This window comes from Echinops telfairi, unplaced genomic scaffold (assembly GCF_000313985.2).
Source record: "Echinops telfairi isolate 266 unplaced genomic scaffold, ASM31398v2 ScPeMD7_443;HRSCAF=831, whole genome shotgun sequence".
NCBI lineage: Eukaryota > Metazoa > Chordata > Mammalia > Afrosoricida > Tenrecidae > Echinops > Echinops telfairi.
Window position 1 is genome coordinate 74,784,736 of NW_022104341.1, and position 25,088 is coordinate 74,809,823.

The 25,088-nt window shown below is 44.0% G+C and overlaps 1 protein-coding gene and 1 non-coding gene across 2 annotated transcripts in view; one reads left to right on the forward strand and one right to left on the reverse strand.

Annotated features, from left to right (window-relative positions):
* Positions 1-25,088, reverse strand: part of ZYG11A (zyg-11 family member A, cell cycle regulator) — a 69,016-nt gene that overhangs the window by 5,038 nt on the left and 38,890 nt on the right. Inside the window, exons 4-11 of the mRNA XM_004699659.2 lie at positions 23,459-23,599; positions 17,235-17,411; positions 15,971-16,035; positions 15,089-15,188; positions 14,955-15,008; positions 6,048-6,209; positions 5,924-5,968; positions 2,643-2,837 (exon numbers count right to left, since the gene is read on the reverse strand). Of these exons, the coding sequence (XP_004699716.1) occupies positions 2,643-2,837; positions 5,924-5,968; positions 6,048-6,209; positions 14,955-15,008; positions 15,089-15,188; positions 15,971-16,035; positions 17,235-17,411; positions 23,459-23,599 (939 nt within the window). The remainder of the gene's footprint in view (positions 1-2,642; positions 2,838-5,923; positions 5,969-6,047; positions 6,210-14,954; positions 15,009-15,088; positions 15,189-15,970; positions 16,036-17,234; positions 17,412-23,458; positions 23,600-25,088) is intronic.
* LOC115870200 lies at positions 8,888-8,994 on the forward strand. Its single transcript, XR_004046573.1, has one exon. It is a non-coding gene; the product is annotated as a U6 spliceosomal RNA (small nuclear RNA).

The following is a 25,088-nucleotide window of genomic DNA, read 5'->3' on the forward strand; positions in this document are numbered from 1 at the left end:
CCCCCCCCCCCCGGTGTCTATGAGACTGACCAGGCGTTTCTCTCCATTCCTTCCCGAGAGCCAGGAGCTAGTAAAAATGGTCTTCAAACAAGAAGGCAAATACACCAAGAACAGATCATTTGGAAAAATGAGACAGGATTTAGCACAGGGAAAGTAAAAACTGCAGTTTTAAAACACTCCTCAAAAGATTTAGAAATTTGGCACAACAAATACTAATGGAAATGAGGGATTGAAAATAGGATTGATTGAAAAAATGTTTCTAAGAGACGTGCAGAGCCTATGTAACAAGAATTTCCAGATTGGGCAATCACAGCAGCAACTGGTGGTGGGAGCATCACCCCACAAGGCAGGGAACTAAGTGAAAATCTTCAGGGTCAATGTTGAGACTACACCCCGGCCTCTTCCCTAATGGGCTTTCACACGATCGGAAGCCACGCTTATCATATACATGCAGGAGAACAGGAGTTTCTTCTCCAGGGAAATGCCACTGACATTCACGGAGGAAAAGCTAACAGACACTGTAGCGTGAAACCCAAAATGAACAAGCTCCACACGTGCACATACATACAAGTGGATATTGAAGGGTGCCCGGACCCCATAAAATGAATAGACAAAAACAAACGGAAAAAAAGTGGGAGGAAACGAGACCCCAAACCAAAAAACCCTTAAAATATATGCATTTCATTAATATCCTTTAAGAGATAAGGAAACAAATAAGTTGATCCTGGAAATTAAAAATGTATTAGCAGAAATGCAAAATCTGACAGAAAAGGTTGGAAGCTGAAGTTCAACAGACAAATAGGGCAACAAGTGAGACATGGTATGCGCCACAGAGGGAGGGGCAGAACACGCACACAGACATATGGAGGAGCAAAAAATGAAACGCAACAAAAGTTCCAAGACAAAGTAAATGGACCTTCCAGAGTGATAAGAATCCAATATAATAAATGAAAATAAAGTACACCATTGTGATTTTCAAACTCCGAGGATAAAAATCTTAAACTTTGAAAATTCTGAAGGAAAATATTCCAAACCTAAAATTCGTTGTCTTGCCATTACATCAATTAAATGTGAAGGAAGCCAGGAGACTCCAGTGCTAGGGGATGCGCTGCGACAGGAGGAAGGAAGAGTAAACCAGGGACAGGGCGGCCTGCGACCCAGGAACAGAGAGCCAACATGAAGCCCAGAGCCGAGGGGCTGGCATTCCGCCACCCCCACCTCTCTCACACACATACACCTAACTCACAATTTAATCCATGTATTGCAAAAAACGAGAGAAGCAAAAGGAAGTCCTAAGATGAGAGTGTAAGACTATATCCTAGGATAACAGTTTTATAGCAGACATACATAACATGCTAACCAGATGGAAGAAATGAGGTTCTGGGAGAGAAGTCTCTGGGAAAGAATTGAAGATATTTGAATGTATGAGTGGAGATTTATAGTGGAAAATATGGAAGAGTGTGGGTACGTGACACAAGAAAAAGAAATATTATTTTCTAGAGTAGGAAACGTAACCAAAAGATAACGTCTAGGAATGCAAAGTCAAGAAGTAGCAGTACAAAACATTATTTAGGAGATGCCAAAAGAAAGGGCTTTTTAAAGAGTTCAAAGTGGGGAGGGAAAAAAAGGGTAGAAATAGATCACACAAAACTGACTTCTTTAAAATGACGGAGGGGGGGGGGGGGAGGAGAACGATGACGAAAAGTTAACTTAGTTAACTTTAGGTTGTAGGGTTATGAGTGACGTGTGGTTTTTTGTTTTTTTTTTTAATTTATATTTTTCTAATCTTCTAAAACAAACACCTATTATTAAAACTCTATGATCTAGAAAATCTAGTTCGGTGCTCAAGAGAATGCTTTGAAAATGATAATGGCCTCGGGGAGGAGATGAGCCAGTCAGGGTGCGATGTAACAATGATGAGAAATACAACCTTCCTCTAGTTCCTAAAGGTTTCCTCCCCGCTCCCACTACCATGACTCAAATTCTATCTTGCAAGACTGGCTAGACCAGAGGAGGTACACTGGTACAGATGGGAACTGAAAATACAGGGAATCCAGGATGGATGAGCCCTATAGGACCAGTGGTGTGAGTGGCAAAACAGGGAGGGTAAAGGGAGAATGGGTAGGAAAGAGGGAACCGATTACATGGAACTGTGTGTGACCTCCTCCCTGGGGGACAGACAGCCGAAAAGTGGATGAAGGGAGAAGTCGGACAGGGCAAGATATGACAAAATACCCATTTATAAACTATCAAGGGCTCATGTGGGAGGGGGGAGCGGGGAGGGAGGGGAAAAATGAGGACCTAATGTCGGGGGTTTAAATGGAGAGAAAGTGTTTTGAGAAATGATGTACAAATGCGCTTTACACAATTGATGTGTGTATGGATTGGGATAACAGTTGTATGAGCCCCTAATAAAATGTTTAAAAAATAAAAATTAAAATAAATTTTAAAAAAAGAAAAAAAGAAAATGATAATGGCGGCATACGTGCAAATGTGCTTGACACACTGATGGATGTATGGATCATGACAAGAGATGTGCGAGCCCCAATAAAAGTATTTACTAAGAGAAAGAAAGAAGAAACGCTAGTTCTCGGTTAGCAGAGGCTGCGCTGAAGGTTTCATAAATGAGTCCGTTCCCGTACCAGATCCCGAAGAAGAGCGTGCCTCTGAAGGTCGTCCGACGCCCACGGCTCCTGCACAGAGGTCAGGTGGGCGATAAGGCCTGCCGCCAAGAAGCTGATCTCCATTTCCTTGCTGTGGAGCAAGCTGCTGAGGTGCTTCACCACATCTGTCGTCACCATCTCAGAAGAGAGCTCTTTGACTTCAGCAACATTGTTCTACAGGTAGGATGGAACCGAGAATGCCAGGTCCGGGAGAGGAGAAAAGAATTGGGAGCAGGCTCTTCTCCCCATCTCACCGCTCCCCTCAGACAGATTTGGAATACTGAATCCCATCCTCCTCCATCCCAATTCAGTCTCATACCTACAATCCCGCCTTGGATAATGGTCACCACCACTAGTAACAAATGATTGGATAAGCACTTACTAAGAAGTACTAGATAAGGCAAAAGGGGCTTTATATATACCTTTCCTCACTTAATCCTTAAGAAACTTCTGTGACACTCAGGTGGACCTACTTGCTACGCCCCACCCTGCTAATAACAGGTAGCATTACAACCCAAATGCTTAGTGTTACTACTGGGGCCTACTATATGCTACATTTTATTGAAATCTTAGCAAAAAATGGAAAGGCAGGCAGTATTTTATTATACAGATTGTATCAGTATTCTATGTTGTGTAATAAATTACCACAAACTTAATGGCTTAAAACAACATATTTATTATTGCACGTTGGCTGGGCAAAGTCCTCTGCTCCGAGAACTCCTAAAGAAACAAAGGGTCAGCCAGGCTGCATTTATTCAGCAGCCTTGACGGGGGGAGGATAAGCTTCCAAGCTTACTCACCCTATTGGGTGGTCCCCACTTCTGTGAGGCTGTAGGACGCAGGGCGTTAGTGTTTTCATTGGAGGTCACCCATAGCTCCCACAGACAGCTCAGTTCTTTGCCAAGTAGGCTTCCCCAGCCTCTGGCTTTACTGGCAGCTTGCTTCTTCAAAGCTAGGGAGGCAGTCTCTCTAGCATGCCCACTAGCAGGACAGGTATGCCAGCACCTTTGCCCCATTCCATCGGTTGAAAGCAAAGGTGTATGTGTGTGTGTCTCTCTCTAGCATGCTGACAAGCAGGACAGGTACGCCAAACAAAAGCTACCCCACAGAGATTAAGTGAGGTTCCCGGAATCCAGGTGGCACAATGGACTGCACTGGGCTGCTGACTGCGAGGTTGGTAGCTCACACCCACCCGCTGCTCCGTGCCAGAAAGACGAGGCTATCCGCCCTCACACAGATTTAGTCTTAGGAGCAGTTACACTCTGCCATGGAGAGTGACTAGGAGTCAGAATTGGTTCGATGGCAGTGGGTTTGGCTTTGGGTTGGTTGAGGAGGCTAGAGAGAGTCCCAGTTAAGAGACAAACTAGGATTTCATTCCGTATTTCTTCAAGTGCAAGGCCAGTCGGTGCTCCTTCTTTAGGAACGAACAGCCAGTTAGTATGCTGAAAGGGGTGTGGAGGACACAGAAGAGTCAGCTGAAACTGCTGTTTGAGATCCACCCCTCGTGGTTCTCCCCAGACCAGCACTACCCCGAGCCAGCAGTGTGCTCTCGGCTTTAAAGCTGCCAGGAGACAAACGCGAACACCCCTAACGTTTCTCCTGTCGGCTCTGCAGAAACCACTTTGATGTGAGTTGTATCTTTCCACGAGTCAAGGAGTAAAATGCTGAGATTGGAGCTACAGGAAGATGTGGATGTATGTATGGATTGTGATGAGCATTGTACGAGCCCCCAATAAAATAATTTTTAAAAATTATATATTAAAAAAAAAAAAGACGGGGTAAACAGGATAAAAAGGAACCCTAACATTCTGTGACTCTCGCGAGTCTTAAAACGTGAGGGGCCCTGAGGTCAGCTAGGAGTATCTGTATAGCACACAGAGAGGAGGCCTCCATCGGTCTACTTTCCTGTCGTACAACCCACTGCCATCTAGTCAATTTCAACTCCGAGCGGAGTCTTCTGGGAACCTTTCTCTCTGGAGCAGTTGATGGCCTGAAGCTGTGTGGTTAGCAGCCCAGTGTTTCCTCCACAGCCCCATTAGCACCCGCTTCTGTGTTACTAGCTCTCAAACATTCTGTATTTGCCCCTCCAATGATTAAACTGTGTCATCCTTGGTGAGAAAAATGACCTTTGTCCTTTACCTCTGTTAACCCTTCATTTTCTCTGGTGACGTCATTCATATCTCCTGCATATGCTACGAAGACGCTAAGACAGACCCTGCTTCCGTTCCAAGGAGTTCATGATCTCGAATCAAGGCTCCCACCGGACTCTGGGGCTCTTTCCTCGCATTGACCAATGGCTCTCTTACATTAGAGAGCTCCTTATGCACATGCCTAATGCCACCTCCCCAAGGAGAGCAGCTCAGAAATGCAGTACATTCTATGCATTCTTGTCCCCACCCAGCCTCACAACTGGCAGCAATTCTGTGTGTGTGTGTGTGTGTGTGTGTGTGTGTGTGTGTGTGTAGTAATAAAATATACCTGCTATCTTTGGGAAACATATTCCTCAGTTATGATTCCCGACCTGGATAGGCAGCACAGAAGGGTACTAAAGAAGTATGGCGAAGTGGTTAATGTCAGAAGCTCTAGAGCCAGATTGCCTTGGTTTGAATTCAAATTTTGGCATACTACCGGGGTGACTCAGGTTCCTGGCCAAGTCCCTTCCTCAGATTCTGTATCAGAGAACCCAACGTGCCACGTCCCTTAGCAGTGTGACTTTTGATGTCTTTACCATCAAGGAGTGGACTGTTTCTCCAGATCCTTCACCCCAGTAGAAGCAAGCCACTTGCTTTGGCCAATGTGATTTCGGCATATGTGGCCTAAGGAGAGGTTAAAGCAGCACGTGTGCAGTGGGCTTGCACTCTATTGCTGCCGTGAAATCACCACAAAAATCTCGGTCAACAACTAAGTACGAGGTGCAACATCTTGGGCCATCCAGCCAGATGACCAAAGCTACGTGAGTAATTAACTACAGGTGAGACCAGCTGAAGACGAACTGTACGAGGGAGTGTAGACTAAGCAGCTGACCCACAGTACCATGAGTAAACGTCAAAAAGATGTTGTTTTAAGCCATTAGTTGTAGTTTGTTCACAGCAATCGATGAATGAAATATAAAGGTATTTGCTTTATAGGAATATTACGAAGAGTCAACAAGCTAATGCATGGCAATCAACTGCTTACAACACACTCAGTCGGTACTACCAAAATATACGCCATTTTCTTTTTAATTTTAAGTTATTAAAACTCAAAACAATTCACCTTACCAAAAGGCCAAGAACTTTGCTTTGTATTGCCGACTCTGAAAATGTCTGCCAAAAGAATACACAAGTGAGTTAGTTTCTCACAAAGAAACACAGTTTACATAAACACGTCATCCTGTCTTTTCACCTCCAAAACTTGAATGAAGATGGCCAAGCCTTCATTTTTAATAAAGTGCTTGCAGATGGCTGGACAGTCATCCGTGAGGTTCCAAAGTGCTTTCAAAGTAAACAAGAGGGTGGCATCATCTAAATTCTCAGTTATCTTCTGTTTCACTATTGCTAGAAGTTCCTAAAAAGCACAGCAAAAGAGAGTTAGGTGCTGTGGTAACTGACACTTCACAGCAATACACAATAACCAACAGCTTCCGAGAGCTTTAAGTCAGCACTAGGTCCTAAGCCTAAGCTCCACACTCCCTAATTGTGTGAGACATTTTCTTTTGAAAAATGAATCTTACAACTTACCTCTTACGGTTTTTATCAAAATTACATACTCTTAGAGCCTTCAGTATGAATTACAACCCAAAGTAAAGAAGACCAGAATCCTCACAACTGGACCTGCACATCTCGATAGATGAAGAGTGAAGCTGTCAAGGAGTTCATCTTGCTTGGCTCCACAATCAATGCTCACGGAAGCAGCAGTCGTGAGTGAAAAACATACTGTGCATTGGGTAAAGCTGCTGCACAAGACCTCTTGAAAGTGTTGAAAGGCATCTGTAGGCAACTGGACATCCCCTTAAAGAAGGGTCGTGGGGAGGAGACGAGCCAGTCAGGGTGCAGTGTAGCAATGATGAAACATACAACTTTCCTCTAGTTCTTTAATGCTTCCTCCGCCCCCACTATCATGATCCCAATTCTAGCTTACAAATATGGCTAGACCAGAGCATGCACACTGGTACAGATAGGAACTGGATACACAGGGAATCCAGGACAGATAAACCCCTCAGGTAGCCAAACCAGGAGGGAAAGGGGAAACCGATCACAATGATTTACATATAACCCCCTCCCCTGGGGGACGGACAACAGGAAAGTGGGTAAAGGGAGACATCGGAAAGTAAGACATGAAAAATTAGTAATAATTTATAAATGATCAAGGACTCGTGAGGGAGAGAAGGAGGGAGAAAAATTGAGGAGCTGATACCAGGGGCTTAAGTAGAACACAATGTTTTGAGAATGATGATGGCAACAAATGCACAAATGTGCTTGACACAATGGATATATGAATGGATTGTGATAAGAGGTATACGAGCCCCCAATAAAGTGATTTTTTAATAAGAACAGTCTTGGAAAGCATGGCTGTTACTCTGAGGACTATGGGGTACCTGACGCCTCACATGCGTGTGAAGACAGAGACTGAGGAAGACGCTGCATGTGCATGGTGGGGCTGGAAAAGGATACGAAAGTAGCATGGATTGCCAAAAGGACAAGCAAGTCTGTCTTACAGAAAAACAGCCAGAATACTCCCTGAGTTAGTTAATTGTGCCAGCCTGGCCAATAATCACATGTGGTGCTGGTTGAAAGGCGGAGGGATAAATGGGTGGTGAAGCCTCGCCTTTCTAGTTCTCGGGTCTCTTGTTTTGTGATGGTCACACCAGGATGCAGCTGCCTTAGCAGCTCCCTGCTTCAGCTTGCAAGATTGACGTCCTACAAGACATCCCCAAGGAGAAGCCACATGGACCTATCCCGATGCAGCCCTGGGTGCTGGAGCAGCCGTGTGGAGACCCCTGCTAGTGCTGAGATGCTTGTTCCTTCATTGATTCAGCTTTCCTCCTGCAGTCGGTATCATTGCCTCTGTTTTGTGAGGTGGAGGACTTTGTGGACTGGTGTTGGGTTAATGGGTTAATGTTGGACTTGTGGGCTTGGGCAGCATTGGGTTGGGATGTTTTCTTGATGCACACTTTCTTTACATAAAACTCTCTCTTATACGTGAGTCGCCGTGGATTTGTTTCTCCAAAGTACCTAGACTAAAACACTCCCTGAAGATAAAGATGCGACATTCCGTCTTAATACTTCGGCGACGTTGTCAGGAGACCGGTCCCTGGAGAAGGATGTCATGCTTGGCAAAGTGGAGGGGCAGTGAAAAGAGGAAGGCCCTGGACAAGATGGACCGACACCTGGCTGCAAGAATGGATGGAAGCATAAGACCAATTATGAGGGCAGCTCAGGACCAGGCAGTGTTCTGTTCTGCTGTGCATACGGTCGCTATGCGTCGGAACCAGCTCCATGACACCCAACAACAATAACACCTGACAACAAAACAAATATTTAATGAGCACTCATCCAGCTCTTGATGTGCGGTAATAACGCTCATCACCAAGTACGTGGCAGCTACTCTGTCACTCATTTACCCAGAATAGTTCACTAGCAACTTCTGTGAGAAGTCAGGTCAGAGACAAAGGGAAGAGTTGTGTTTGGTAGTGGAAACATGTAAGAGGAAACACATGAAAGTCTTATTATTTTTTTAATCACAACTTGCAAAGCGTCTGTGCCATGCACCTCCCAAGCACGGGAACGATGAAAAAGTCTGTACTCCATTGGTCAATATCACTCTGTCCACGAATCTGAGACACCTGATAATCCTATGATCGCTCTTCAAGAATTTGCTCCCAAGATTCTCTCTTCTTAAACTTTAATCACCACCTTCCTGCTTTATTCGTTTGACTGCTGCATCTCATTTTTCACTGGGAACCCAGCTCTTCCTAACAAAATCTACCAACCAGTGTCCTTAACCTCCCAACTGCTCCCATGTAAAGCCAGTCTCTTTACTTCTGCTCTAGATCCAGTCTCTAGACACACATAGCATGGCACCAGAATTAATTCTGTCTATGCCACCTGTTAGGAATAATTCTCGTAGGCATACAAATACCTTACTCTAAAACATCTTTAACACAAAAAAATCCATAGGCCCCACACTGCGCACATTTCTCTGCTTCTCACTAAAACATTAACTATCAAACAGTTGCATGCGCTGTGCTTGCTTCAGCGGCACACATACTAAAATTGGAGCGATACAGAGAAGATTAGCATGGCCCCTGCGCAAGGAACAAACAGTTGTATACGTTTTAACGCCTCTCATTTCCCAATCCCGGTGACGCCCCCTTTCACCACTAAAATAATACAATCAAGATAACCAAAGGCTTCCATCCATCTGGCCAAATCCAGTGGTCAGCTCTGCTCTCCCTCAGGAGCACTGGACACACGCATCCCTCTGGGGTCTGACATTCCACTTTCTAACTCTTTGCATCCTCCTCAGTTATTAAGCAGAAAGAAACATTACAGACAGCCTTAACCCTGTCTTCTCACCTCCAAGACTTAGAGATGGCCAATCCAATCCTTCATTTTCAATACAGTGCTTGCTGGAGACCCGTCTGAAAGGCATTCCCTTTGTCTCTCCTGTTCTTCCAACACACCTCTGGATGGCCCTCCTAAAAGGCCCAACCTTTTTCATTTCTACACAATATAGTTCATACTCTTTCTAGGGAACCTCAGAATTGTTTCTATAGCCCTGAGTGTTGTCAATCTACTTGAAGTCCCAGAAATCAGCATGTTCAAATCACTCTTGATTTTCCTTCCCCACACTGCCAGGCTGCATAACAAACAGTTGCAAAACCCCACTGAAAACAGCAGTGGAAGCAGCATCAACATGAAGAAAGGACACTCCTACGGGGCATGAAACCCATGAAGTTGCCATCTGCATCTAGGAAGACCCGATGGGGTATGAATTCCTCTAACTCGATCGACAAACTTAACATAACCCTAAAGAAAACCAATTTGTCTTAGAAGACACAGTGGGTTCTCGTATTCAGGCAGAAAGAAAAGAGGTTGCCCAAAGAGCTGTGGGAGAGCTCTAACTATACAAGCACCTCTCTCCCACATGTGTAAGCACGAAAGCTAGTAAGTAAGAAGCAAGTGCAGCCCACGGAGCCGATTCTACTCACAGGGACCTGGAGAGCAGAGCGGCACTTTCCCCAGGGTTTCCAATGCCGGAAATCTTTGTGGAAACCCACTACTTAGTGGGTTCAGACTGCCCGCCTTTCAGCTAGCAGCTCAGTGCTTAACCACTGTGCCACCAGGGCTCCTGAGAAAGGCGACACTATCATGCAAATACATGTATGTAGGGGCATGTAGTCTATCATGAAGGCAGAAAACACTCAGAGTACTCAGTATAGGCTATAGAAGCAACCGAGCAGATGGTGGGAAGAAATTATGAAGGAGGTAGAGAAGGAAAATGGAACAGCTGATACCAAGGGCTCACACAGAATAAACGTTTAGAAAAGGATGGCAACATATGTACAAATATGCCTGATACAATTGATGTGTGCAATGTTATAAGTGCTCTTAAGAGTCCCAATAAAATGATTTTTTGAATTATGAATGAATTCATCAGATTCTGAAATTCTTAATTCCTAAAAAACAAATAAGAAAATGTGTAGGCATGTTAGATATTTTTAAAAACATGGAGAATTAAGAGGAAGACTCTCCAATGAGTAGGGAAATATTTTAAAAGTATGATATTAATCCTAGAGATATTTAAAAATAAACAGGTATGCAAATAAGTCAATAAATCTAATATCCTAAAAATTTTAAATGCCATAAACATCTCCTATCACACTGAATGGTTTGTCTCCTCAGCATAAAAACACTATAAATTAGGAAAAAGTGAACTCGAAAGAGAAGTCATAAAAGGCCACTGATACGTATAATAAAATGAGCTGAGAAGTAGATAAAAGAAAACAGCTAGTGGTGTTAATAAACCCAGGGACAAGGGAACAAGTGATCCAAATCGGTGGTGAGGAGGATATAGGAGGCCTTGTAGGGCGTGATCAAGGGTAATGTAACTGAGAGGAATTACTGAAACCCAAATGAAGGCTGAGCATGATAGTGGGACAAGAGGAAAGTCAAAGGAAATAGAGGAAAGAGCTAGGAGGCAAAGGGCATTTATAGAGGTCTAAATACAGGCATGTACATTTGTAAATAAATTTATATATAATGATGGGGAAATAGATCTGTGCGCATATATTTATGTTTAGTATTAAGGTAGCAGATGGACATTGGGCCTCCACATGTAGTCCCTCAATGCAAGAACACTCTGTTCTATTAACCTGGCATTCCATGATGCTCACCTTCCCGACACGATGGCTGAGGACAAAGCAGGTGCATAAGCAAATGTGATCAAAAGATATAGCGTCTGGGGTCTTAAGGCTTGAAGGGAAACAAGCAGCCATCTAGCTCAGAAGCAACAAAGTCCACATGGAAGAAGCACAGCAGACTGTATGAACATGAGGTGCTGAAGGGATCAGTAACCAGGCATCAAAGAACAAAAAATCATATTGTGTGCTCACCTCCCCATATGATCGCTGAAGACAAATGGGTGCATAAACAAATGTGGTGATAAAGGCCGATGGTGCCCGGCTATCAAAAGATAATAGCGTCTTGGGTCTTAAAAGGCTTGAAGGTAAACAAGCGGCCATCTACCTCAGAAGCAACAAAGCCCACATGGAAGAAGGACACCAGCCTATATGATCACGAGGTGTCGGAGATGAGTTATCAGGCATCAAAGAACAAAAAGTCTTATCATTGTGAATGAAGGGGAGTGCGGAGTGTGGGCCTGTGGCCCATCTGTGGGCAACTGGACATCCCCTTGCGGAAGGGTCATGGGGAGGAGACAAGCCAGTCAGGGTGCAGTGTAGCAAAGATGAAACATACAACTTTCCTCTAGTTCCTAAATGCTTCCTTCCTCTCCCCTCCCCCCACACTATCATGATCCCAAGTCTACCTTACAAATCTGGCTAGACCAGAGGATGTATACTGGTACAGATAGGAACTGGAAACACAGGGAATCCAGGGCGGTTGATCCCTTCCAGACCAGTGGTGTGAGTGGCGATACCGGGAGGGTGAAAGGAGGGTGGGTTGGAAAGGGGGAACCGATTACAAGGATCTCCATATAACCTCCTCCCTAGTGGATGGACAACAGGAAAGTGGGTGAAGGAAGATGTCAACAGTGCAAGATATGACAAAATAATAATTTATAAATTATCAAGGGTTCATGAGGGAGGGCGGAGCGGGGAGGGAGGGGGAAATAATGAGGACCTGATGCCAGGAGCTTAAGTGGAAAGCAAATGTTTTGAGAATGATGAAGGCAACGAATGTACAAATGTGCTTTACACAATTGATGTATGTATGGATTGTGATGAGTTGTATGAGCCCCCACTAAAATGATTAAAAAGAAAACAGCTCAACCAAGTCCACATGGAAAAAGCTCACCATCATCAGTACCGAAGGTTTTAAGTCCAATAACCTGAAATCAAAGGAGGGATTAGCATCAGAGTCTAAATTGTGAGAATCCGGTTTGGAAAAGGCTAGGGGTGACAGTGGGAGCCCAAGATCCATTTGCGGAACTCCCTAGGGAAGTGCCTCCTGTGAACTCCCTCTATGCACAACTGAGGGAGGCGAGGAAGGGGCTACTAAGCAGAGGGCATTGGAGAGATGAGGAAAGAACAAAGGCATAAATATGACTTCAACAGTTAACATTTTGTCAGTGATCCCGCTCTGATGCACGTTGAGCCTGACCTGGTTTTTACCATTTTCTGTGTCTTTGCTTTGTTCGTTCAATTAGGGTGTCTCTCTCTCAGGGGTCATGTCATCGGAGGTCGGCCTCTGGAAGCTGTGTTCAATGATTTTCTGGTATATGAAACTCAGGACTCATGAACCCACAGGGACAGCAAATAGCATAAGGGTGTTGGGGGTGGGGTGGGGGGTGGTATAGTGGGGGTGGGGTTGAAAAGGGAGATGATCCATGAGAGTCCAGGAAGAAAAAGAATGTCTGTAAACCGGCTGTGGTAGCAGATGTACGATTCTGCTTGACATGACAAACTACGAAATGACATATGTATTAACTCTCAATTAATAATAAAATAAAAGACTCACTCTCTCATTCACTCACTTTCTCGTTCGCTGACTCTCAGTCCCACTCTCTCACTGTCTCACTCAGTGACTCACTCTCACTGCCTCACTCTCATTCACTGACTCTCACTGTCTGACTCTCACTCCCTCACTGCCTCACTCAGTGGCTCACTCTCACTTTATGTCTCACTGCCTCACCGCCTCTCTCTCACTCAATCACGGCCTCTCGTTCACTGTCTCACTCACTCACTGCCTCACTCTTTCAGTGCCTCAGTCAGTGCACTTACTCACTGCCTCACTTTCAATCTCACTGTCTCATTCTCACTCACTGCCTCACTCTCTTACTGTCTCATTCACTCCCTGCCTCATTCACTCACTGCCGCACACACTCTCACTCTGTCTCACTGCCTCACCGCCTCACTCACTCACGCACTGCCTCACTCTTTCAGTGCCTCAGTCAGTGATTCACTCTTACTCACTCACTGTCTCAGTCTCTTACTGTCTCATTCACACTCCGTCTCACGCTCACTCTCACTGCCTCACTCACTCACTCTGTCTCACTCACTCACTCAGTCACTGCCTCACTTACTCACTGTCTCACTCTCACTGCCTCATTCACTATCTCACTCTCTCACTGCCTCATTCACTGACTCTCACTGTGTCACTCACTCACTGCCTCACTCACTCATTCACAGCCTCACTCTCACTCTGTCTCATTCACTAACTCTCTCACTGCCTCTGTCTCATTTACTCCCTGCCTCACTCACTCACTCACTGTCTCACTCACACTCACTCATTGCCTCACACTCTCAGTGCCTCAGTGATTCTCTCACTCACTCACTTCCTGACTCTCTCACTGCCTCACTCACTCACTCACTGCGTGACTATCACTCTCTCACTCTCTCACTCACTGCCTCATTCACTGTCTCACTCACTCCCTGCCTCACTCTCACTCATTCACTGCCTCACTCTGTCTCACTCACAAAAAAAGGAAAAAAATTAATAATAATAAAAATGATCTTAAAAGAAAAACAAACAAGCTTTCTGTGTCCACCGGCACCATGCTAAGGGTAAATGTAGCCAGATGAATTTCTGAACTGGGACTGAGTACTAATTTGAGGTGCAGGATAGGTGTGAAAAACACAAAATTTGGAGATCCAGAGTACGAAATAGTTACCTTTTGGATAGTTAAAAAATAAACATAAACAAAATTTCAAAAGAAAAAACAGCTCAAGCATCATCTCAAAATAAGAAACGTGCAAGGGAAAACACTGATGTACATTTTCTAGTGAGCAATTAGTATAATCATAATACAGTGAACCCTCGCCACTTCGCGCTTCGACTTCCGCGGCTTCACTCTATTGCGGTTTTTGCGTAACAGCGCATGCTCTGTCATTACTACCACTGATTGGCTCATACTGTACACGCTTGATGCCATAAATAATATAATAAATAATAAATGGTAATTGTAATGTCCAAAATGTTTTACTGTATTTTCCCTTTTTCGTTTAATAAATTGGGTAATACGAGTGTAATGGTGACTAAAGGGTGTTTTTTCATGTCCTCTATGCTCTAACTACTAAAATATTTGATTTATAAATAAGGAATCCTACTTCGCAGAATTTCATTTATCATGGTAGGGTCTAGAACCGATTAACCGCGATAAACGAGGGTTCACTGTAGTGCAAATATGAGTGCAGATTTATTAGACGTTAGGACATAAATTTTATGGGGATCAGTAAAGGGGGTAATTTGTGTAGGAGAGTGGAATCCATATTTATCATGGCAAGCAAGTCACCCGATAAAGCTGACACTGATCAATCAAGACATTGCAGGATGGGGGGCAGGAGAGTGGGCAGTTTCCAAAGTCCTATGTGAACACCCGATCTTTTCATTCCATTATCGCAGAACTTTCCTGAAGGCCCCTGGCGTAAGCATTTCATTTAGAAATATGGAGGTAAATGCCAGAAGAAATCGTTTTACCAACGGTTTCCTTTGGTTTCACATACTGAGTCACAAAACCACATACATATAGTTTTCATAGAGGTTTTCTGGACTAATTTTTTTTAAACTAAGTTCATGAATTGCTTTCACTTAACAACCAAAAAGGCTGTTGAAGTAGCAATCAACCTACCTTGATGGCCACGAAGAGTTCGTCCTTCAGCTGTGCAGTCTGTTTGGGCGAGAGCTACAGGAAAGAGCACAAGCCAAATGAAAGCCGGTCCAACAGCGGGGGGGAGGAGAAAGCCTGCCTGCAGACGCACTCACCTGCAGGGCCAGAATCGAGGTGATGCTCACCGCCATGGTTTGCATCTTGGGGTTCCCGTGATTACAGAGCCACTTCACTACAAACCTGGCAGCATCAAATCTGAAAAACAGCACGGGTTCTGCTCACAGCGACAGGGTACAGACGGAACTGTGTATGGGCTAAGAGTCATTTGGCCTTCCGCGACTCTAGCTATGAAAACCAAAGGCAAACTTAAAAACATAGAAAGTAAAGAAAATCAGGAGCACTTGGGAAACACGAGGAAGAGAGACGGTTACTTTCGACCTGATGGACCTGCGAGAAGCCCTTCCTCGAGAGGCAGTCGTTTGGTTTGCAGTCAGTGCGCGAACACACACATGACCCAGCAAGGGCGGCAGGGCTTCCGACTCATGCCTACAGGCTTGGGGCACTGTCAGCCAGTGCTAATGATTCTGTTTCCAGCAACCGTGAGGTTTTCAAATTCATGTACCTGGAAGATTACCAAAATCTTAAGATGAATCCCCCTAGAATATCTAAGATGATGGTGTTTAAATGATCATATCTAATCTTCTTTGAGAATCACTACTTTACTAATGAAGAAACTTATGCTTAAAGATCATGGGAAGGATTAACACTTGAATCCAAGTGTGCTTGAAGTCATGGCCAAAGTTATTACAGCCAATAGCCTATACTAGAGTCATGCTAACTGGAGACGTTTAGAAATAGCATATTCCAGACGAGTCTGATAAAAAAGCTCAGAAGGAAAAAAAAAGTTCAGAAGACTCCTGTCCCCAACACCCTACCCCAGTACTAAACAGGTCCATGTTAAGGAGATGACCAAGAGCCAATAATGCTAGAGCAATACTGATCACAACCCAATCAGATTACCAAAGAGTTATACTTGCCTGTCGAATGGAACATCCACAAGAATCCTGGAATTAGTTAAGGAGAGTAGACAATTCTTCTGTAACTTTTAGGGAATAAAGAAAAATAATTTGGCAAATTATACATTTATACAAATACTGATTATACGGGTAATGGTTCTTAACATCTGAAGGTGCTAACAGGTTTGTTTGTTTTTTTTGAGGACACACTCTGTACCTGGCTCTTTCCAAATTCTTCACTTGATCCTACTTTATTAAATAAACTGTATGGCATTCACCTTTGCCTAAAGAACAATCCAAAGAAGAGAGTGTTTCCCCCACACCCTGGAAGAATCCAGGTTGTCTCATAAAGTGGCTTCAAAAAATTCTCAAAAGAATGAATAAATCTCTTTGAAGTACAGCCAAAATGCTTCTTAGAAGTGAAGCTGGCAAGACTTGGTCTCTTGTACTTTGGACATGTTATCAGGAGAGACCAGTCCCTGGAAGAGACACCAGGCTTGACAAAAGTAGAAGGGCAGGGAGTAAAAGGAAGACCCTCAAGGAGATGGAAGGACAGAGAGGCCGCGACAATGGGCTCAAATATAACAATTGGGAGGATGGAGCAGAACCAGGCGGTGATTCATTCTGCTACCCAGTGGGGTCGCTATGAGTTGGAACTGATTTGATGGTACCTAACAGCAACACGGTTGTGTTTAGGAGTCCTAGTGGTGCAGTTGTTAAAGCACTTAGCCACCAACCAAAAGGCCAGCAGTTTGAAGCTGCCAGCTGCTCCCAGAGAGAAAGGTGAGGCAGCTGGTTTCCACACAGGTACGCAGCTTTTGCACCCTTGTGGGGCGGTCCTCTCTAAGGACCTGACTCGAGGGTAAGGGGTTTGGTTTCCTTTGCTATGTCCATGTGGGTATTCTGGGCTCTATTCTGTCTCAGGCGTTTACTAGTATCGGCAGAAAAATATTTTTAAAATAGCCTGATAGCAAGGAAAAACCACGCTAAGTGGGCTCGATAAACTTACATAAGGAAGTACAACTTTACAAAAATGTCAAGTCATAAAAATGAACCAATATTTAGTCTTTAAGGGTATACTAAAACGTCACTAACAGGTCCTGCCAGGTTTGTGAGTCACCTAAACGTCTTTGACCTCAGTGCCCATCCTACTTTCCCCATGGGAAACATGAACTTCTTGTCTAACGCTTCTCTCCCAAGGTGGATAACAATCCAGAACTATGCAAGACACTCACGTATTTGTCAGGAAGAGAACAAGTGAAGTCGAGTATTCAATTCACGTTACCTGCTGGTAATGAGGAAAATTTCTCAGGGCCTTGAAGAGCAGATCAGTGAGGTCCGACAACAGCCGGACAGGCATCCCCCGGGCCAACCCCTGGCGCGTCAGGTTGAGGGCACAGGCGCTGGCTGTGAACTGCACCGGCAAATCCAACGGGTGATTCCGCATTCCCACCGTCACAAGCTGAAGATGAACGAACGTGTTTTCAGTGACCGTCTCACTTTGTGTTAATTGGTGCAGAGCAGGTGTTTGGGTTTTTAAAGCTGGTTAAAAGGAGCCCTGTTGAAGTGTGGGTCCAACATCAGGCTGCTAACCACCTGGGGGGCGTGGGGCAAGGACGAGTCGCTCTGCCCTGAGGGTTGCTAAGAGTCACAATCCACTTGGTGGCAGTGGCGCAAGTGTTAAGACATAGCATTAGTGATATAATTTAAAGTCAGACTATGGAAGGCTGAGAGCACAAGGAGAAGACAAAGGAACATCAAGACCACACATAACTCACAGTCCCCTCCCAGAGTCACATTCAAGGACACTGTGGCCCACAAAGATAATCACTCCTACCCGTCTCAGACCAGTACTTGTGTGTTGCTGTGATGCTGGGAGCTATGTCACTATTATTTCAAATGCCTGCAGGTCACCCAAAGTGAACGCGTTTCAGCAGAGCTTCCAGACTAAAAACAGACAAGACTCGCCTCCCCACTTCAGAAGGGAGAAGCCACTAAAACCCTAATGCATAGCTTGAAACATTGTCAGATACTGAAGGCCCAGTGAACAGAAGGAGAACGCTGTCGGAGAGGGTGCCAAAGGGTGGGTTCCTCAGGTCGAAGGGTATCACACCAAATATGACCGAGGAGGAGATGATTTCTCCCATGGTGTCGACCTCGGTGATAGGAGAAGATACAGCCTATGGGAGTGGAGCCTTCAGGATCTCCACTTGCTGATGGGGCATGACTCAAGGTCAGGAGAAAAGCTGCAAAAATCGGCTAACCATTAGAACTTGGAATGTGCAAAGTATGAATTTAGGTAAATTGGACGTCATCAAAAATGAAATAGAACATAAAAAATGATATACTAGGCATTGATGAGCTACGATGGACTGGCGTTGGTCATTTTGAATTAGAAAGCCATATAGCATTACTATGCCAGGAATGATGCAGTCCAGAGGAATGTCATTGCGCTCACTGTCCAAAAGGGTACTGCAAAGTCGATCTTGAATCACATGCTGTTTGTGATACATTTTACATCTCTGCCTTGAAGGAAATCCAATCGATACAATTAATATTCAATTTCTGTTCCAACCAGAAAAGCTAGTGATGAAGAAACAAGAATCCTACCAAGGTCTTCAGTCTGAAATTGATCAAACATGTGATCAAGATGCACTGATAATTATTAACAATTTGAAAGCAAAAGTCAGAAACAAAGAGGAAGGAACAGTAACCGGAAAATACAGTCTTGATAGAAACAAAGCTGGAGATGTAGGATAGAAGTTTTCAAGACCAATGACTTGTTCATAGCAAATACTTTTTCAACAACACAAAGGGAGGGTGACTATCTCCAGAGAGAACACACAAAACACAAATTGTCTCCATCGGTGGGAAGAGACGATGGAGAAGCAACAAGCTATAAGTAGACAGAACTAGGTTAGGGCACCAAGTGGAACAGAATTGTTCATTAGAACTGAAGGAAATGAAAACAAGTCCATGGGTGCCAAAAAACCACCTGGAGTCTGTCCCTCCTGAATTCTGAAAGCAGCTCCAGACCAGATCTGATGCACTGAACACTCATGTGCTGTGCGAGGGCACCGAGAACAGCATTCACAAAGAAAGCAAAAAGGTCATTCAAGAGACAGCAAAGACTCTCTTCTTCGGGGCTGCCTACAGAGGAGGCAGCCATCTCCCACCGGCATCATGGTCTCCCTCAGACCCTTGGTGAAGCCTAAAGTTGTAAAAAGAGGACCAAGAAGCTCATCCGGCACCAATCCCATCGCTGTCCAGATGAAGCGCAACTGGCGCAAGCCCAGAGGCACTGACAACAGGGTGTGCAGAAGATTCAAAGGCCAGCTCTTGATGCCCAACATTGGTTACAGGAGCAACAACAAAACCAAGCACATGCTGCCCAGTGGCTTCGGCAAGTTCCTGGTCCACAACGTCAAGGAGCTGGAAGTGCTGCTGATGTGTACCAAGTCTTACTGTGCAGAGATTGCTCACGACGTTTCCTCCAAGAATCGCAAAGCCACTGTAGAAAGAGCAGCCCAGCTGGCCATCAGAGTCACAAATCCCAATGCCAGGCTGCGCAGCGAAGAAAATGAGTAGATGGCCCATCTGAAAACTTTGTGCTAAATAAAACCATAAATGAAAAAAAAAAAAAGACAGCAAAGGAAGAAAAGAGCAGAGTTGTAGGATTTCTCCCAAGTTGTCTCCCCTAAATATATGCCAAACGTACGCTTGGAGGTCAATGAAAGTAAGTCAGAGGTTATTCTCCCTAATGGTTATCAGCCATCTAGAGCAATCAGACTATATAGTCTGTCCCACCCTAAGTAAGGCCTACTACGTGCTGATAAGGATAATAGATTACTTCCCATAAGGAGAGCCCAGGGAGGTCAAGCCCACTCACGGGTGACCAAGGTTAGGCTGCCATATTGAGTCTAGGGTCCACCCATCTTGTCACATCTATACCCCTAATCCCTCCCCTTCCTACTGCATGTACACCCCTAGCTCATCCCCTTCCTGTCAATCGTATACCTATTGTACAGCCCCTTCCTCTGTGTGTGTGTATGTGTGTGTGTGTGTGTGTGTTTACCTGTAATCACGGCCCCAATGATATATAAGCCTTGGTTAGAAATAAATTCTTCTCTCCTGCCCATCTCTCCTCCCACATCCCCATGTGGACCACCAAGAAGGGCTGAGGGGAGCATGCTACCATGAAATGTGTCTGACTCATTTTACTTTCTTTCCTCTTATTCTTTATGACTGTACTATAATCTTTACATATTTTAACTGTTCAATTGCGTTCACTGGACTGACGACAGTGTGAGGGGCTGGTTTCCCCTACACAGAGAGGACGCCAAGAGACTCCGAAACTTACTCTTACTTGTAGAGCAGCTAAAGCAAATGGAAGAAATGTCAAAAACTTGAATAGAACATTGCAAAGGGCAGCTCAGAAGACAAAGTAAAATGTTACAATGAAATGTACAAAGACCTAGAATTAGGAAACCAAAAGGGAAAAACACACTCGGCATATCTGAAATTGGAAAGAATTCAAGAAAATATTCAAGACTTGAGCTGCAATACTGAAAGATTCTATGGGCAAAACAGTGGAAGATGCAGGAAGCATCAAAAGAAGATGGAAAGACTACAGTCAGTGTACTAAAGAAAACTAGTCAACATTACACTATTTCAAGATGTAGCATATTAGTAAGAGTCAGGGTGTTGAAGGAAGAAATTCAAGCCACACTGAAAGCATTAGCCAAAAACAAAGCTCCAGGAATTGATGGAATACCAAGTGAATTGTTCCAACAAGCTGATGAAGCACTGGAAACATTTACTTGTCTATGTCAGGAAATCTGGAAGACTTAAGAGATCCATATTTGTATCCATTCCAAAGAAGAGTGGCCCCAAAGAATGCTCAAATTATAGGGCAATATCATTCATATCATATGCAAGTAAAATTTTGCTGAAGATCATCCATCAAGTGTTGCAGCAGTACACTAACAGGGAGCTGCCAGAGGTTCAGAAGAGAATGTGGAATCAGAGATATCACTGCTGCTGTCAGATGGATCTGGGCTAAAAGCAGAGAATAACAGAAAGATGTTTACGTCTATTTTACTGAGAGTGCCCAGGCATGTAACTGAATCATAACCAACTACAGATGATCTTGGGAAGAATAGTAACTCTACAGTACTTCCCTGTGCCACGGTGGAGCTGGAACATGGATCAAGAGGTACGACTAGAGCCAGTGAATACATCCTAGTTTACCATCAGGAGAGGGTGTGACAGGGCTGGGCCCTCTCACCATACAGATTCAGTCTGTGTGTTCAGCAAATCATCGAAGAAGCTGGATTATATGAAGAAGGTAGCATCAGGATTGGGGAACACATGCCTGTGATATGCACATGACATAACCTGGCTTGCTGAAAGTAAGGAATACTTCAGGCACTTGCTGATGAAGATCAAGGATTGTAGTCTTCAGTATAGATTACAACGAATGTAAGTCCTCCTGCAGCAGTCAAGATCAAAAGAAGGATGGCCAGAGTACTCCTTAGAGGCAAGGAAGGGGAGACGCTGTCTTCCTTACTTTGGACATGCTGTCAGGAGAGACCGGTCTCTGGAGAGGGCACTGGGCTTGGTAAAGCAAAGGGAGCGTGAAAGAGAGGAAGGCCTGCGAGGAAGTGGACTAAACAGTGGGTCCAACCTGGGAACAGCTGTGAGAGGGCGCAGGGTGGCAGCAGCCACCACCCATCTCAGAAAGAAGTCTACTGATACCTGTATGAACCTAGAGTTGAAGAGACCAGAGCCCTCAGGTTGGTGGCTGAATTTCTCATGGAGCCTAGGGACAGCCCTAGAATATAATTCTGCTCTGGAAGGCAATTTCCCCCTGTATCACTGTGGGAAATTGCCTGTGGGGTCTTACTGGATTGCCATCATCTGCAATTTAGGGGTGCAAAACCAAAAAGAACTATCGTTTCCACGGTCTTAGATGGACACGTTATTACCTATGAGAAACAAGTGCCCAGAGTTCTTCGGACTGCACGGCCGTGTCTCAATACCTGGGGCAGCAGGAGTAGCTGGCTCTTACCCAAACCCAGCTCCCATGCCCAAATCCACAAATGCTCAAGCCATTTACATGAAATGGCCTTAGTAGGTACACTCCAGATCTCTAAATTACTTACAATATCTAATATAGTGGAAATAGCACTTCATACCCTTACTCTGACCATGTAATTCCCGCCCCCCCCCTAAGTCCCCTCCAGTATTTCCTCTTTGAGGTTACTTGAATCTGCTGATTCAGAACCCTCAAATACAGAACCCATAAATAGGAAGCTTTGCTTTCAAATAAATAATCATCTTTTGTGCTACAGAAATAGTATTTTAAAGACTTACAAAAATCTCAAAAATTAATTTCCCCAAATACTTAATATTTCCAATTACAATGAAAACAAACTCATCCTTACACTTATAAACCAAAATCAGCTTTGTAAAATTCTAATGCCTAAAATTTTAACACCCCTGAATAATGTTCCGTCTTTTCATGTTAATTTATTGTACAAAATTTTAAATACATTGTGCATGACTTTTATAAGGCTTTAATAAATGCCAAATAAAGTGGTGCACATTCAAAATTAAACTTGCTTAGAAAAATAAAAGTGAAATTCAGAATCCTATGAATGTGAACATGGTTCTAATTACATGTCATATAATAGCACAGATTTTAAATTAGGAAAAAAAACACGTATGCCCCCTTAAGCAAAAATTTGGCTGTATCAACATTTGTACATTGTATTTTATTCACAAAGTACTTTCTAAGATAGATTAGGGCTCCTCAGTTTTGGGGGTCTGGTTCTATTTCTATGGGGGCCAGTGTTGCTGCTTCCTTTTAAATGTTTTCAAATGTTGGGCTTTAAGAGTGATGAAACGAATAAATAAATAACGGTGGGGACAGTGCAAATTCGGGCTAATAAAGTATGAAGTCTTCTTTTAAGGAAAAGGAGTCTTGGTGACACCATGGTGAAGTGCGTCCTATGACCAACCCTAAAGCTGGTGGCGCTAACTCAGCCAGCAATCCCAGGGGAGCTGGGATCTGCGATCTGCCACCCTGAAGATTACAGCCTACGTAACCTGTGGGCGCATTTCTCCTCTGCCACACGGGGTCAGCAACACTACTACTGCAAAGGTCTCAGAGCTCCTTCCTCAAGCCAAAGCTTCTAAACTTCCTGATTCAATTTACCATATACACTCGAGTATAAGCCGACCCGAATAATGGCCGAGGCACCTAATTTCACCACAAAAACGGCTTAAGAAAATGTGCTGAAAAACTCGGCTTATAGAAGAGTATATACAGTAGGTCAGGGTAGATTCACATGTTTATAGACTTGGCAGTCAAGCCCAATGCTCGTTTTCTTTCTCCAAGCGGAGACTTGGCCTCACTATAGACGATGGCTTGTAAGTGATTGCATACAATGTGTTTGGTAAATAACTTTTAACTGACCCAAGTCAATGGTAGTGCGGTGCAGTTACCTTTAAAATAGCAGGCATGGTTATCTGCATTGAAAAGGTCTCTGTGAAGAGTCTGTACAGGGCTTCCTTCATGAAACACGCCCTGTTCCGATATCTGCTCAGTGCTTCTGCAATCTGACTCAAATTGGCTCCTCCAGCAACCTGAAAAACAAAGATGTGACCCAAACATTTCACTTTTCTTCCAACACACGGCTGTTCGGACATCGACCGCTGGGACCACACACTCCAGGTGCTTTTTACTATTGTTTCAACTAAATCTTAGTTTACCTATTAAGTAAATGCTCCCACCAACCTACTTAATGTACCACAATGATTACATTAAGAAAAAGGTAAGAACTTTAACCAGAAACAGAAGTTAGAGCTTTAAACAACAGCTAAAGACAAAACAAATTATAATAAAAGTTAAATGGTAAGTCAAAGGTAGATCAAATTAAGTCAAAATCCTGGTTCAGGAAGAAAGAGAAAGGGCAAACATTATATTAAAACTTTAATGACGAGAGGGAGATAAAACCTACACCTGCAGGTAGAACAAGATTTCTTAGAGGAAAAAACAAAACAAAGTGAGCGAGCAATGTACAGAACTTGATCAAAAGTAAAAGCCTCTCTTCTTCGAAAGACTTTTAAGAGAGTGAAAAAACAAGCCACCAGTTAGGGCAAATGTTTTGCAAATACATCTAGCAAAGGAATGAAGTTGCAATATATAAAACAAATTCTTAAAATGGAAGACAACCAATGGGCAAGAAATGGGTAAAAATTTGTATGGAGTCTTCACCAAAGAATGGCAAATGACCACATTATATGATAGTCAACATCTTCAGCTACTGAGGAAATGCAAACAGAACAATAAGATACCAACACACTCAAATTAAGACTTTGTAATGTAACACAGAACAGCCACCTAAGGAAACAGTTCAGCTACAGATATCATACAATACCAGCAATTACCTCCTAGGGATCCATCCAAAAGAAATAAAAAATAATTCTCTCCCAAGACTTGCACACAATGTTTACAACAGCATTACTATGTGACCCTGTCGGTTCCTGTTCCACCGGGTTCTAGATACAAGAGTGGACGGCCAGCTCTTTTCTCATCCAAAGTCAAGGGTGGGTTTGGAGTACCAGTCTCCCAGTTAGCAGCTGAGCTCGTAGCCATTATACTACTGGGAGATGCCACGTCATATCTACTAGGAAGGCTATCATAAAAAATAAATCCATGCCCACCAGGCCGGGGGGACGATGTGCCCAATTAGAGCGCCAGTCCACAGAGAGGACCACATGGCCGGCCCCACTATGAGACATGATGTCCCTCATTGATCCATAGCCCTACAGGGGACACCACAGGAGACACAGTGTGGGAATTGCAGCTAATCTGATCCCGCCACACCGAGGCAAAACACTAAGGGGGTGCAACAGAACAGCAAAGGGAATGGAGCAGCAAGGTCCCCAGGGAAGGCTGAAGGTAGACTTTGGGGCCAGGGCTACCTGGTGCCTCAACAGACTGGACTGGAAAACACTCCTAAAGGCCAACAAACAGTCCTTGAACTAACTACAAGCTTTTCTTTCTTGTTGTGTTTTGTTCTGTTGTCATTGTTTTGTTGTTTCGTTGTATATTGTTGCTTGGTTTTGCTCT